Raw genomic sequence first — 15,277 nt, forward strand, 5'->3', positions numbered from 1 at the left:
TAACCATGGGGTGGGCTGGCGCCATGAGAACCTCCCCTTTGCCTGTATTTACAAGTTAATCTCCCATCTTGGAATTCTTCACCTTCTGAAATTGTTGTTTTTATCATTTAAAATGTTATTTTTATAATTTTAAAACTTTTAATCCTAAATTATTCTGATTTAAATGTTTAATTTTATTGCTGATATTGCACACCACTCAGAGCCCCGCTCTGAGGGAGATAGATAGTTAAGTAATATGACTTAGCTTTCTTGAGAAGCCTGTAAGGGGAAACATGAAAGAAAAGAGAAGAGTATGATCAGCAGCAAGGTGGATGGACTCAACAACAGCAAGATAAGTGCCCCATTGGAAACCTTGAAGAACCCTAATATGGTTCTGGAATTATCTGTCTTTGTCCTCACCAAAGTTAACACTGACTTGATGGCCTATGATCAGTCATTCAGATCAGATAACAATTTAATACAGCAGTTACACTAATCAAAATTGTTATGTAATTGTGGATGGGAATTTACTGTTAAGATATGTCTCATAAAAATGAAAGTGCCTTTTCTGTATTTTGTCGTTTAGCATGTTTAGCTTAATCTAAAATGTGAGTGTACCCCTTGTACACTTTTTTTAAGTAGCTCATAGGATGTACATCAATTCCATTCAGGCTAGTACCTAGAGACTGAATAATAGTAGATTACGGATCAAACAACATCAAAGGACATTGGTCCAACTAATTACATCCGAATGATTGCAACCTGCTTCTTTGTTTAGAAACTACTTTAAGCTCAGAGAAATCAATTTGCAGAAAATGACCACCTTGCTGGATTGTCTTTTTTCCTCATTGCCATAGAGAAGAAGTGGGGTAGAGGAAATTTTCTGATGACAGTTGAAACCAGGGTGGATTTGATTTAAATCGAGTTGATTTAAAACACAATTTAAATCATGATTTAAATCTCTAGTAAAAAGGCTTGATTTAAATCAACTCGATTTAAGTCATAATTTTTAAAGAGCAACTGTCATCTCTGCTACTCCTTTGACCCACTGTTGACTCACCGATAGTCCCAGTGTTGCAGAATATACAGCCTCATGCTACATAACTAAGCTCCATTTCATGCTGAATAAACTAAATTATTTATGTATCTTAAATAGAAAACTATCTTACGATAGATTTTTACCCCAAAAGTTTTTTATTAAAATAAATTCGATAAAAATCAAAAAAATCTGATTTAAATAAAAAAAATCTGATTTTTTTGATTTTTTTAAAAAAATCATTGATTTTTATCCACCCTGGTTGAAACATAACATAACAATCCTGATATACTGTCTCAATAAAATTTCAACTGAAGATAAAGGATGAGAAAAATAAACCTGGGCACTTTAAATAACACCACAATATTTCACTTACAACAGGGCTATCAAACCCGCGGCCCGTGGGCCAGATGCATCATGAGCTGCCCACACCCAGTTTAGTGAAGGGGAAAAAAGTCATGTTACGTTACATAACGCCACCATATCGACGCAAATTTGACATCCCTGACTTACAAAGTTTTCAGTAAATCAAGAAAGCCTGCCTGGTTTTCTCTCCCCCCCCCCCCCCCACAAATCAACATACATACATAGACCTTCATGGACACACACATAGACACACACAAACAAACCCACAAGGCAGTGTTGTAGGATTATAAGGCCCTTAGTAACTGCTAAAGGGTAATTTCAGTACAGTATGCTTTGCAATTGACACTGCTGTGTTGAAGCTGCTGGGAGCTGCAGTTGAGCAACATCCGGAGAGCCATGAGTTCCCCACACCTGCTTAGATCTTCCGGAGCCAATATCTTTCCAACTGTCAATTAGTCCAAGAACTGCAGATACACGTGCTGTTCTGTGAATTTTAAAACGTCACTGGCTGAATCATGAGGGAGAAAGAAAAATAATATTTTGTTACGATTGTTTGCAGGGCTTACTATTAAAAACTGCTGATTCTGAGCAGTGTATAAGCTCTCAGTAAGTAGTTGTTATATATTCAGATTAAAAAATAATGACTAGAGTTTTATATAGTTGCTCTTTTATTGTATCCCACTACTAGCATAAGTATGTGGCTCTGAACCTTTCCCCTCTGCTCTTAAACCAGGAGACCAATATGGTCAGTCTGTCTACTCTCTTGCCTCCACTGTTGGGGGATGCTTCCTGAAAGATGTGCCTTCCTTGTTAGATGTTGTTCAAGTATTTTATGAATTCTACCACTTCTTGATAATTTTCTATGTTGCCTGCTTTTAGGCAGATAACAATGCATAATGATGCACAAATATGCATGCCACTTTGTATAATTTCCAGAATGACTAATGGAGAAAGGATGATGGGAAAGTGCCACAATCTTAGCAGTTTTTTCCATGAAAGTAGAGTTGCTTTCTTTTTACCAAGATGCTGAGGATACTCCAGTGGTAAATGGAATAAAAAGGTTGAGATCAGAATAAAACCTCAGCAGCAGCCTGGCAGTAGATGGCTGAATGCTGAATACAATAGGCTGCTTCAAGAATGCCACACACACACACAAAGCCATCATGTGCTACTCTAGTTAGTACCTATCAGAAAATATCTGCTCTTACTTGGAGACAATAGGTAGTATTTGTTGGCCTTTGCTGTTTCGCAGTGTTTTGTTACTCAATTTCTCCTTTCCAAAATCACCCTACAATGGCTGGATCTAACAGATTAACAGAGTTAGAAGGGATCTTATAGGTCATCTAGTCCAACCCCCCCTCTCCTCCTCCCCCCTCCCCCTCAAGCAGGAGACCTTATACCATTTCTGACAAATGGCAGTCCAATCTTTTCTATTTGGTAGCTGTCTTTTAAATTTAGCAATTTTAGTTCTCCTGCAGTTCAGGAGTCAGCAGAGCAGGCATGATGGAAAAACAACTGCATAATGGGAACACATACTGTAGTATCTTGTATAAGATAGAATGACACACATAAACCGTTTTCTATTTGCACCTGACCATGGTACAAATGTGCCCTTGCAATTTATTGTTTCTACATGTCCCCTTGATAGTCTTTGGCTTGTCCCCAGCCATTGAATGAGTCAGGTTTAAGTTGCCCTTAAATTGTCCTGTAGTGGTGTCACTTTGGAGGGAAACCAAGTGAGTGCAGTGAATGAAAGGCAATACAGTCAGAATACGGATGGGCTTTGGAGATAGAAAATGTTATATTGGTATAGTGTAGGGTTGTTTTTTGTTTTTTTTTGCTGACTTAAGGATGGGTGGAAAGTACTGCAACTCAGCAGTGGGGAAAGCCCAAGAATTTGCAAGAGGTGCAGATACAACACTGGGCTAATTAAGGCAGCAAGCAGTCCCATCCTATTTTAATTATTTTTATGTTCTATATTCTTGAGTCTCTTCCTTGTGGTTGGCGATTGCCTGCTTGTTTCCTCAAGGAAAATTCTAAGCGAGGAGCAGAGTACTGGGAAATCAAGTTTGGAGTGCCATTATTATGATTATTTTCTTTGAGTGTTGGCATTTTCAGTAGTTACCAGGGAACTTTTGATCTAGCATTGGAGTTCTACACAGTCATATGAACAGGCCAGGGAAGTTGAAGGAAAGAATAGCGGCAGGAAGTAGGGTAAAATGACCTGAACTTTAAACATTTAGTAAATTGTATTCCTCTACTCCAAATGTTACAAAGCAGGCCTCTAGATTGTAGACTCTTTGGCAGAAATATTTTTCCATTGCATGTATGATACGACACCCTGGAAACAGGATCTTGATGTTGTTTTAAAAAAAACCTCAATTCAGTCCAGTAGGGATGCTGGATTGAGAACAATTGAAAATAACTAGGGAGTACTGCAAAATATGTTTACAGTGCACTGCATAAGGTGCTGCTTCTTTTATTCAAGCTGTGGCTTTCTTCATAACATACAATTTAATTTTCTTTTCCACTTTTGGGGTTTTCTGCCAATATAAGTAGGCAGTTGACCAGAAGTTTACCCAGTTTTCTGAAACTTGTTTTGGGGGTCCTCTTTTTACATTCTTTTTCCTCAGTATGTTTTTTTTTTTTTAGGGGGAGGAGCTAGCAATTCCCAAGATTGCCTGCCAGAACTGTAGGTGGTGCAATTTTGTCTATGTAAGCAATAGCACTTGGAGAACTGAAAGCTGCATAGCTCTTTCAATCAAAGATCATAGTTCTTCTCTCAGAGAGGAGGGTGATGGTGTTTATTTTACTTATAAGTGGTCAAGTCTGGGAAAGAGACACCTGCTGGGTTAATCTTGTTGTTTCCTGAATAAACATGAAATGTTTTTTTGCACACAATTCAAAAGGATCGTGGTTGGTGTTACGTCCTTAACATTTATAAATAAAAATTACTGGCTGAGAATTTAAAAAAAGGTTACTGAGGGGTGTTTTTGTTTTACTAAAGTCTGTACAGAGCATTTTGACATTTTGGAAAATGTGCAGAAAGTTTTGAAGTAAGCATGCGGGTAGGAAAGCTGGAACTGGGAAGGGGGAGGATGTAACTTCATTAAGGAATACCTAACAAACCCAGAGATCTGCTTGTTTGAGCTATTTTTTGCATTACACTGGTTTCAAAGTCCTTTTAATCAGTTGTAATCTTTATGTGAGCTCTCAAACATGACAGAAAGCTGTGGTTAATGAATCTGGATCCCATTCTTTGTTTTTTGCTCAAGAAACTTTGTTTTACTGGATGATTTTCTAGTTTTACAGCTGGATCTCTGAACCACATAATAGCTCTCTTTTTCTTCTCACCATTTGTCAGGCTTGTTTCTTTTGTAATGTTAGTATAGATCCAATTTTGGCTCAGCTGAAACATGTTGTGGTCCCAACAGCACATATCCTTCATAGCAACCATCTAGGTTTCTTGCAAACTCATTTTTCCCAACTAGAGTTCTTCAGTTGTATACACTGCTTTTCTTGTGATACATATTTGAAATTTCTCTGAAGTATATAAACCTTCCCTGACATTCTAGTTGCTTCTTAATCCTTACAAACTCCCAGTAATTCCAGACATAACCCACATATATAAGGGCAGTATTCTCTACATCAGTGTTGTGTTTGAAGATATCACTTGTGCAGTAAAATCTATGAGATTTATGGAGGGTTACTTTTAAAGAGTTACTTCTTACACGTCTGTATAAAAATCTGACACCAGAAAACTTTTGAACTTTTTGTGTATGTGTATTTGTCATTCTCCAACAAACTATTATGAGGAGAGACTTTGTGTTAATCTTAGAACTGACTAAAGTAAACTTTGTGGCTACAGCATTGTAACTCACACATTCAGTCTGACAAAACAGTTCTGGGGAATTGAAAGGTTGACTCATTTTTATTATTTGGTAATGGCTAATAAAAGTACTTGCTTGAAAAATTTGGAATATTTCTTATAATCTCACCTCACTGCCTTGAGGGGTCTTTTTTGTGTGTCTTATCAGGTCTACGTATCTTTTAGACTTGTGGGTAATATCTTGCATTCTTGAAACAAGGCAGTAACAGAAGTTCTAGTAATTTTTTAGAGCAAATAGTTTATGGTATGTTTGGAAAGAGTTGTGCTTGTTGAGTTGGTGCTATTTTTTCAAAACACATCTAGAGATATAAATGCTGCTTTTTCTGACCCAGAGCCAAATATTTTTTTATATTCCACGGCAGCAATTAACCTTTAAAAACATTGTGATGGTGTCATTTGCTAGCCAGGATAGGAATGAGGGCTGCTTGTCTCCAGGCTCTGTCTGTTAGAGGCAAACATGGCAAAGCATGCATTTCTTCTGGCCACCTGCTGTTGCTGCAAGCATTTCAGAGCAGGAAAATTAATGTTATAACCACAGTACGGTAATATTTTTATTGGAGCCAACAAAAAGAATCAAAGAAGTGGGTAAGTGAAGTTTATGCTTGGATGTTGAAACCCCAGAATCCACCACTTTTAACAGCCTGAAGCTGAAGCAGGAAAATGTTAGGTAGTTTAACTGGATTAAACAATATAGCTACATGGAGAAAATTGTTACTCAGAGCAAACTCCAACAGCATTTTTACAAACTGGCATGTATGAGGAATTGCCTCTTCCTTGCTCTACATGCAGCCTAATCCAGATCTTGATCTATTTCATGTTTTCAGAGCACTGTGTACAGTAAACATGTGGCAATTCATTCCACGGTTGTTCCCACTTAAGAAACATTGAGGACAAATCACCTGTGTGTTTTTTTAAAGGCTTTTTTAAAATCAAAAATTAGAGTCTCTTTATCTTGAAGTATAGGATGATAGCAGTTCAATAGTTTTGTACTATAGAGCAGTAGGTTCACTTTCTTCCAATAATAGAGCAACATGTAAGCCAAAAGACCAGTGTTCAGTAAACAAGAAAAACAAGGCATATTTTAAAGAGGGGCAGATTTATTGTAATCAGGGCCGGATTTTCCTATAGGCTAACTAGGCTTCAGCCTAGGGCCTCAAGATCAAGAGGGGGCCTCAAGATCAAGAGGGGCCTACATTCAAATTGTTAGCAAAATTAAAATTACACTTTCACTATAGGTGAAAGGGCCTCATAAGTGGAATAGCCTAGGGCCTCTTTTCATCTAAATCCGGCCCTGATTGTAATAGAAAATGTTGTGAATTGGAGACAACTTCATGTACTACATTCTTTGGTGTGTGTGACTTTCTGAGTACATACTTCTTGTCTCTGAGAAATGGGGATGTCAGTTGCATAACTTTCTGTTGCAATAATATTTATTTATTTATTTATTTAGATTTGATGATTAGTTTAGTTTAGATTAGATTTATATCCCAACCTTTGTTCAGTGGGTCAAGCAGGTATATAATTCCTTCCTCTCATTTTTCTTTGTCATGACAATCTTACGAGATAGGTTGTGCTGGGGGAGAACGTTATCAAAGTTATCCATTGAATTTCCATTGTGGAGGGAGGACTTGAATCTGATGTCTCCAGTGCCAGTCCAACAAATTAACTGAAATAACACATTGGTCAGTCTTTGAAGATCTATGGGCAGCTCTCTTGTGTATGTAACAACAGAAAAATCCTCCTTGCTTAGGAAGGCTATTTAAAATTGAAAGACATTTCTTTTATTCACAATTATGCTAGTTTTATCACCTGTGGACTGATACCAAGATTTCTGTTGTAGAAATATGCTCAGATTTCCTGCCAGGGGAATTTGAATCGCAAAGCTGGTGTGTGTGTGTGTGTGTGTGTGTATACAAACACAGGTAGTACTCGACTTACAACCACAATTTATGTTGTTAAGTGAGAAATTTGTTAAATGAGTTTTGCCCCATTTGGTAAGTGAATCACTTCAGTTGTTAATTTAGTTAATGGTTATTAAGTGAATCTGGTTTCCCCATTGATGTGGCTTGTCAGAAGGTTGAAAAAGGTAATCATATCACCCCAGGAAACTGCAGCTGTCATAAATGTAGGTCAGTTGTCAAGCATCTGAATGTAAATAATGTGACCATGGGAATCCTACAACGATTGTAAGTGTGAAAATTAGTCATAATTCACATTTTTAAGTGCTGTTGTAACTTTGAACGGTCACTTAGCAAGCTGCTGTAAGTCAAGGACTACCTGTATATATTAGAGAGTAACAGGAATCCCTAGTTCATCTTCTGCGGCAATTTTTTTCAGAAAAATTCATGACTTCAGAAAATTTGCCTCATGGTGCATTTAAAAGTTAAATCATTAGAACACAAAGTAAAGGTTAAGTTTCATGAAAATATGAAACTTCTAGTTGTGGCCAAGGAATCAAATGTTGGACACAATGAACAGAATTTGGGAGTTGTTGCTCAAAAAGAGGTCTAAGAGTCACCAATAACTTCTATGGAAGATATAAGTATAGTTCTTGAACATACTTTCCAATACCAGGAGCCAGTATGGCATAATAGGGAACTGCCCCACCCTTATATCAATCAGTATTACACAACCAGCTGCATTAGTTCTCTCCTTACTTTAATGGAACTATTACACCAATCCTGTTTCTTCCTCTCCACACATGTTTTTGGCGTTGTTTTACTTGCTTTCCTGAAATCCCAGGCAAACCTCTCTTGGTCTGCTTCACCTCTTATACAAAACCAACTAACCGAACAAGCCACCTGTATTTTTATCTTTATAAATATATAATTGAACGGAGACCCAGAAGACCTTGTTTCTCAGCGTGACAAGTGCTTGACTCGGAACCATTTTAAATGTCCAACACTTTAGATCAAAGCTAAGAATTCATTACTGCACAGAGTATAAAACCCTGTCCCACTTGTAGGAGAGTCACTTGTCTTCCAGGCTCTATAATACTAGCTGCATTTGCAGAGCGTTTTTTAAACCTGCAGAACCCGGGGTCATAGGAAGGAAAGCATTCTTGGTGAGCGAGAATGAGGCTAAACATTTAGGGTGATGCTAGTGAAGATCTGTCTGTCACATGCGTTCAAGGCCAAGAAATTGTGTCCACAACTTGGATAATTTAGGAAAAGGTTTCCACAGCAACTGTTAATTTTTGAAGGGTGGAGGCAGAGGAAGGATGGCCCAGACATTGTTTCTATATACAATAAAGCAAGAGGGGAAAAAAAAACAAAGGGAATTTAATTTCTCCCTTATAGATACAGTGTTTCTACCACAGCAGTGCTTGATTAGAACAGTAGGTACAGATTCATCATCCTGCCTGTGGATTCTGTCCAAAATAAGCTGTTTCAAGCAAATTGAAAGCTTTCAAACTTTCAATATTTTTTTTTTGCCATTATGCTCTACCACCCCTGTCAGACCTTATGTATTATTGTCACAATGCAACGTGGCTTTAACCAACATTTCTCCCCCTCTCCACACACACACACATGCACTCAGATTTAAAGTAGGAATCTCTTTTTTCCAGATTGTATTAGTGTAAAGCTGGTAGAGAGGGCTGCTTTTCCCTTCTCTTGTGTTCCGAAGGGGTTAAGTATCTGTTTGCTTTGTGCAAAGATAGAAAAATGTGTTGAATGGCTTCCTACCCCAAGCAGCCAATGTATTGGCTAAGGGTGAGGGCGGTTCTGTTGTCAGAAGCATTTCCTGACCTGGATTTCTAAGGATCTGGAGCTTTAAAATGTTCTGTTTTCTTGTTTGCAGACCAGTCACTCTAGTTACTCTCCTGTCCAGGCTGGTCATGGTTTATCTGCTTCTCTGACTTTGTCACACTCTCTTTCCTTATCCAGAATAATGGTATTTTTTTAAAAAAATAGCCTTAAATTGAGTAACTGTATTCTTAAGAAAATTTCCCAAAGGCTTTTCTTCCCTGAGCAGGACCCCTGAATCTTTGACCAAGTTGCCTAATGCTTCAAACATTACATAAATAAAATCCCATCAGCATAGGCCAAAATTACCCCAGTTTAGGGGTTACCAGAAAGTAATGCTGCTGAGAATAAAGGGCTGAATGATCTTGGCTAAGTGCTCCCATGTGCATGCAGGTGTTTTCTAAATTATTGTTCTTGCTGTAGCACTTTGCAGTGTATCAGATATTGCTTCTGAACTCTCTTATTTTGTCTTCATTCCAGTCAGATGTTCTATAGCAGCATGGGGTGGAACTAAGGAAAACCTGCAGTATAAAGTTCTGAAATGTAGGAATGCTTTGCAATTTAGGAATTCTTCATATGCCTATTTAAACTTTGTCTCTTTGATCTATATTTCTCTCATTTGAGGAAGATGTGGCTGTGTGAGCAACCATAGATTTATCGTTAGAGCTTCACATCACCTTCCTTCAATAGAGGCATGATCGTTTCAAGCATATGTGAAAGATTTGACATATAGACAGATATAACAGTCTGTGGATAGAAGAATACACCATTGTTCTGCTGATAGATCTCTGGCCATCTTTGTGATTTCTATGTACTTTAACAAGGAGAGATTTGTGTCTCTGCAAATCCAGATTCTAAAGTAGGACTGCACAGGCATTGCTCAGAACATTGGTTCTAGGTATCTGGAATTTTGAACTTGAAGTAAGTTTCCCCAAACTACATTTTTTGCACTGATATGTATGGGTACAATGGAAGATATCATACCGTCTTCCAAGAAAATGAGACCATGTCCTCATATCTGAATATGGGAGTGTTGTCAAATACTTGGAGTTGCTTTCATGTACTGAATATTTGTGAACTCGTATTGGCAGTTCTGTGTTCTCCAAGTGATTGATCATGTGCCATCAAGTTCTTATTGACTCTTAATGACCATGTGGGTCAGGAGCGGGGTTCAAAACCCATCGCTACCGGTTCGCTCGTGGATGGGCGGGCACTTACGTGCAACGCTTCTGTGCATATGCAAAAGCATCTGGGTGGATGGGCGGAGCCTCCCGCCGCCACCGCTACCAGTTCACCCGATCCGGTAGCAACCCATCACTGATGTGGGTAGATCCAGGGATGCTCCTATTGCCACTATAACTGAGTCCAACTATCTTGTTGCTGGTCACCCTCTTCTTCTTTTTCTTTGAGCCCTTCTTTGAACCCTTCCCAGCATTAGAACCTTCCCCCAGAGAGTAAGGTCTTTGCATAATGTATCCAAAATGGCAAGTAATAAACCTCTGCATTGATTTGTTCTAGGATCCATTTGTTTTCCTGGCTCTCCATGAAATTCTCAAAAGTCTTCTCCAATACCAAAGTCCAAAGCTTCAGATTCTTCCTATCCTGCTTCTTTAAACTCCGGCTTTTGCTTCCATAGAATATTCTCCTAGTATCACTTAAATATTTTTTAGTAGTAGCTGGAAGAATTCTTCACATTAACTGAAAGGCATAAAGAATCCTGTTCAGCTGGCTATTCCAGTCTCTCTTCTGATTTCAGGCAGACTGCAGAAAAATTGTCCTTACTTGCGGGTGGGATCTCTATAAAATGGACCTGAAAGCTAACAGTGAATTCTAATTCCAATTCTAGCCATTGGAACTACATTGTTTCCATGAACAGCCTTCAGGTGCACTGTACCTGTTTATAATTCCGTGAATCTGTCTGCAGTGTTCCTGTTCTGGAATACTAAGAAGTTGATGCTCACCTAGCACTGCCATTCTTCACACAAGGCAGTGGAGATAGCAAACCAGACTTCATTAAATGTTCCATGTTGCACAAGTAAAACAGAAGGACTTTTTAGTGTTTAATTCCTCTTGGTTTTATGTATATCTTGGCAAACTTGATTTCTAAGACTATGTTGTAAATGTCTTTACATACCTTTGGGATGGTGGATGGCTAATGTCTTGCCTTCTTAAATCTTTCCCAGAGTTGTTTGACTACCTTTTGCTGCACCATGCAATCTCTACATCCTCCATTTTAAAGCTGTCTCTACTTAAGTTAAAGTTAAAACTGAATTTGGTGGAGTAGACAGGGATGACTAAAAAATAATCTCTTTCTCCAGCTATTGACACAAACTCTTACTATCTATCTGTTTATTTATTTAGGTTAAATGGTAGGTACTGCCCAGTTTCCAAGACTCCGGATTACCTTAAATAATTTTTCCCTGTCTAGGCATGATTTGGATAGGCTGGAATTGCAGCTTCCCAAATTCTCAGCTAAGATGGCCAGAGAGCTGGCTGGAAATTCTGAGAAGGGCACAATACATTTTGAGGATACAGAGCTGGGAAAAGGCTGTTTCAAAGCAAGACAATTCCTGTTGAAAAATGGTGTTTGCTGTTTAATTGTTGTTTTGAATCTTTGCTGCTGAATAACGAACACGAAGGTGTTTGTGCTGGATCAATAAGTTCAGTTAACTTGTATTTATTACTAATAGCAGTCAGCCCATATTCTTTGAAAGAATTCAGAGACGGAAGACATGCAGGAACCATCTATTTCCTATTTGTCTCCATGAATAATCAAGGATAGACTTCTTCTAGATAAATTCTGACTGTCTAAGTAGGTAGCATCTGCCTAGATCTTGGAAGTATATCTGGTGCCTTTGCTTAATATGGGTATCTGCTAGCCCCTTCTAACCATAAACAACCAATTGAGCTTTATAGCTCTATTTGAATATCCAGAGAAAAATGCTATTGGTGTGCTTCTTGAAACCTCAAAGATGGTATTTTGCATTGCTCCGGGAATATTCTTATATGTGGTTTCTCTCTCACTCTCTTCTACTTCCAGACCAGCAGTTGCAACAAACGTAATAAGAAAGTACAAGGAAATTGCCTATTACTCTCACAGGATTGGAAAATAAATCAATTAAGCTCTTGTTGTTTATAGACTACTGTCACTTTCCAGGCTGAGTCATTTTGCAGTGATATCTGCTCTGACTTTTCACAAGTCTTTCTTGGGGACAGTAAGAACAGAATATTGGAATGAAAACTGTATTCCACTTTTTATTAGTTAATCCTGTTAGTGATTTGAACTACCACAAATCAGGGTGGATAAAAATCAATGATTTTTTTTTAAAAAATCAAAAAAATCTGATTTTTTTGATTTAAATCAGATTTTTTTTATTTTTATCGAATTTATTTTAATAAAAAACTTTTGGGGTAAAAATCTATCGTAAGATAGTTTTCTATTTAAGATACATAAATAATTTAGTTTATTCAGCATAAAATGGAGCTTAGTTATGTAGCATGAGGCTGTATATTCTGCAACACTGGGACTATCGGTGAGTCAACAGTGGGTCAAAGGAGTAGAGAGATGCCTTTTTACTAGTGATTTAAATCATGATTTAAATTGTGATTTAAATCAACTCGATTTAAATCAAATCCACCCTGCCACAAATACATTTCAGACTATATGATCCTATCAAGATTAAAGTAAAAACAAAACAAAACAATAGAAGGTAGTAGAAAACAAGCATTTTGATCAGTATACATATGTTAACTTGCTTCTGCATTATAATTGACAGTATCGTGGAAGAAGTGAGACACTCAATGCCCTTCCTATTCTCAAAAGCTTTTCTGTTTCTTGAAAAGCCCCATCGTGGTTTCAGAAGATCTATTTTTAAGCCATGTGAGGCTGTGGATCCAGAAGCTTGTGGCTTTGAGATGCATATTTTGATCAAAATCTGCCTATTGGCTTTAGATACCCAGTAGTTTTTCCTCTAAAGCAGGTCTCTTTTGTGGCCCTGAGCTTCTGGAGAGCAGCAACTATAAGGTAAAAGGAGTAGTTTTGATATTTTCTAATGGTTTGCCCCACCAATTTAAGAAAAAAAGCTTTCTTCCTGATTATCAACTAAGGACATTTCAGAGCTAGATATTACTTAGCTATTTCAGTTCCTTATTTTGTCAGTATACGTTACTTCAGCCTTGCCTGTACGACTTGCTATTAGTTAGGAATTATTAGTAATATTCTGTGCAGTAGAGCCTTCTCACTTTGGACTAGCATAGAGAGCTGAAGCAGTGAATGATGTTTGGATATCATGTGATTCCTTTCTAGCATGGTGGGGAGGCAGCTCCATAGCCATTTAGCAAAGAGGCAGATGCTAGTTTTTCTATGAAGGGATTCTGTCCTTCCTCTGAAGTCTACATTTTTGCTTGTTTTGTTCTGATTTTAACCATGTCTTCCTTGGTAGTATGTTGATTATAAAAAAATGGGTAAACAGAAGAGAGAGATACTATTTCTTTAAGAAATGGCTCCAAATATATTAAACTATGTACATTGGCATTCCACTCCCTCCATCCCTGTATCACCAGTTTTTCTGTGCTGAAAGAATTAAAGTTGAGTAAACAAAATTAAGGTCTTGCCAGTCTAGATACTAAAAGGCATGTTCCAAAATGGATATTAGTATGTTTGAGTGGGCTCATAATAAAAGTATATAACAAGAATCACAAAGAAGGAGAGGCTGATGGAATGAAGTTAATTTTTTTGGAGAAACAAAATAGAAGCTATTATAAATTAAGAATGGATGGTGAACGGTGTGGGGTCAAAAATTAAAAGTTCATGTTTGTATTTGGACTGAATTGAAACATATGGAATTTGGTCTTGTGACGATAAGATGCTGCATTTTAAATAAAACTATATGTTTAGACTTGGGATCTTGAGATCTACCACATGGTCCTATGGTATCAATATACCTCTTTTGCTGCTTGCCCAATATCATGGCCATTTGACTTTTTATATATTTAAAATATTATGTTATACTTATAAAACAGGAATCCACCTTGCTATGAAAAACCAGCCTTTTGTATCATCATTATTTTAAAAAATGCCTCTTGGTTTTAGCTAGGATTCCTAAGCTTTCTTAGAAAATAAAAATGGCAAGTAATAGAGCTCACTGCGTTCACTGGAAATGCACTTTACTATTTAGAAAAAATAGTATTTAGTACTATTTAGGGCAAAGGTAAGCAGAAATAATAAAATCAATCTGCTGGATTGTGGGAGTGGCAATTGACATTCTGGTAAATAACCATAAAGTGTTCATTTTGGGGGGACTCTAGTGTGTCTAGTATACTTTGATGAAGCAATAAAGGCAGTTTTCCTTGAGGTGAGCAGCCCCTCCTTTTAAAGTGCCTAGTAATCATCTCTATTTCTCTTCTCCAGTGTGTCCTCCCACATGCAAGTCTCAGGGCTGTACCCCAACTGGCAAGTGCTGCCATACAGAGTGCCTTGGCAACTGCTATGAGCCCAACAATCCAGAGAAGTGTGTGGCGTGCCGGAATTTCTTTTTGGATGGCAGGTGTATAGAAACATGTCCACCTAATTACTATCGCTACAAAGGCTGGCGGTGTGTGACTTTCGACTTCTGTCAGGAGCTGCACAATAAATGCAAGATGGTCCGCAAGTCTGAATGCCATGTTATCCACAATGGCGAATGCATCCCTGATTGCCCTTCCGGTTACACCTTGAACTCTACCAAGTGAGTTCTTCCTTTTTATTGTCTCTTCTTATTGGTGGGTGTAGAGATACTGTAGCTGTGTTTTGAGAGGTATATCAGGATTAGCAAATAAAGTGAGAAATAAAAAAGGGGGAAAAATAGCATTTTGTGCCAAGCAATAATAAAGAAACTTGCAATCTAAAATATTGAGAAGCTTTCAGATTTGTAGTGCTGTCATAGTTCTCAGTAAGAGTAGAAATGCTCTTTTTCTCCCCCTAACATTAAAGTCAAGAGTAGAGCTAAATCATGAATACTTACTTACCAGTAATGGGTTCCACTTAACTTCATTCCAGTTTGGAATTAGGAGCGCGCGGGTGGGGGTGGCACTTCTGCGCATGCGCAGAGCATCCATGATGGGTGGGCGGAGCCTCCCACTACTGCTACTACCGGTTCACCTGAACCGGGGCAAACTGGTAGAAACCCACCACTGATACTTACTCTCGAATATTACTTAAATATTCGAAGATATATTCTGCAGACTATGTTAATCATTTTAAATTAGACAGTATTGAGTGGA

General features: G+C 37.9%; 1 protein-coding gene across 2 annotated transcripts in view; it reads left to right on the forward strand.

Annotated features, from left to right (window-relative positions):
- Positions 1-15,277, forward strand: part of INSR (insulin receptor) — an 86,044-nt gene that overhangs the window by 34,770 nt on the left and 35,997 nt on the right. For both annotated transcript variants that reach the window (XR_015734368.1, XM_034437584.3), the window contains exon 3: positions 14,427-14,742. Coding sequence is in view for 1 of the 2 variants with exons in the window: in XM_034437584.3 (XP_034293475.2) it covers positions 14,427-14,742 (316 nt within the window). In the remaining variant the exon portion in view is untranslated. The remainder of the gene's footprint in view (positions 1-14,426; positions 14,743-15,277) is intronic.

Source organism: Pantherophis guttatus, chromosome 1, assembly GCF_059756535.1.
Source record: "Pantherophis guttatus breed Tessera chromosome 1, ASM5975653v1, whole genome shotgun sequence".
Classification (NCBI taxonomy): domain Eukaryota; kingdom Metazoa; phylum Chordata; class Lepidosauria; order Squamata; family Colubridae; genus Pantherophis; species Pantherophis guttatus.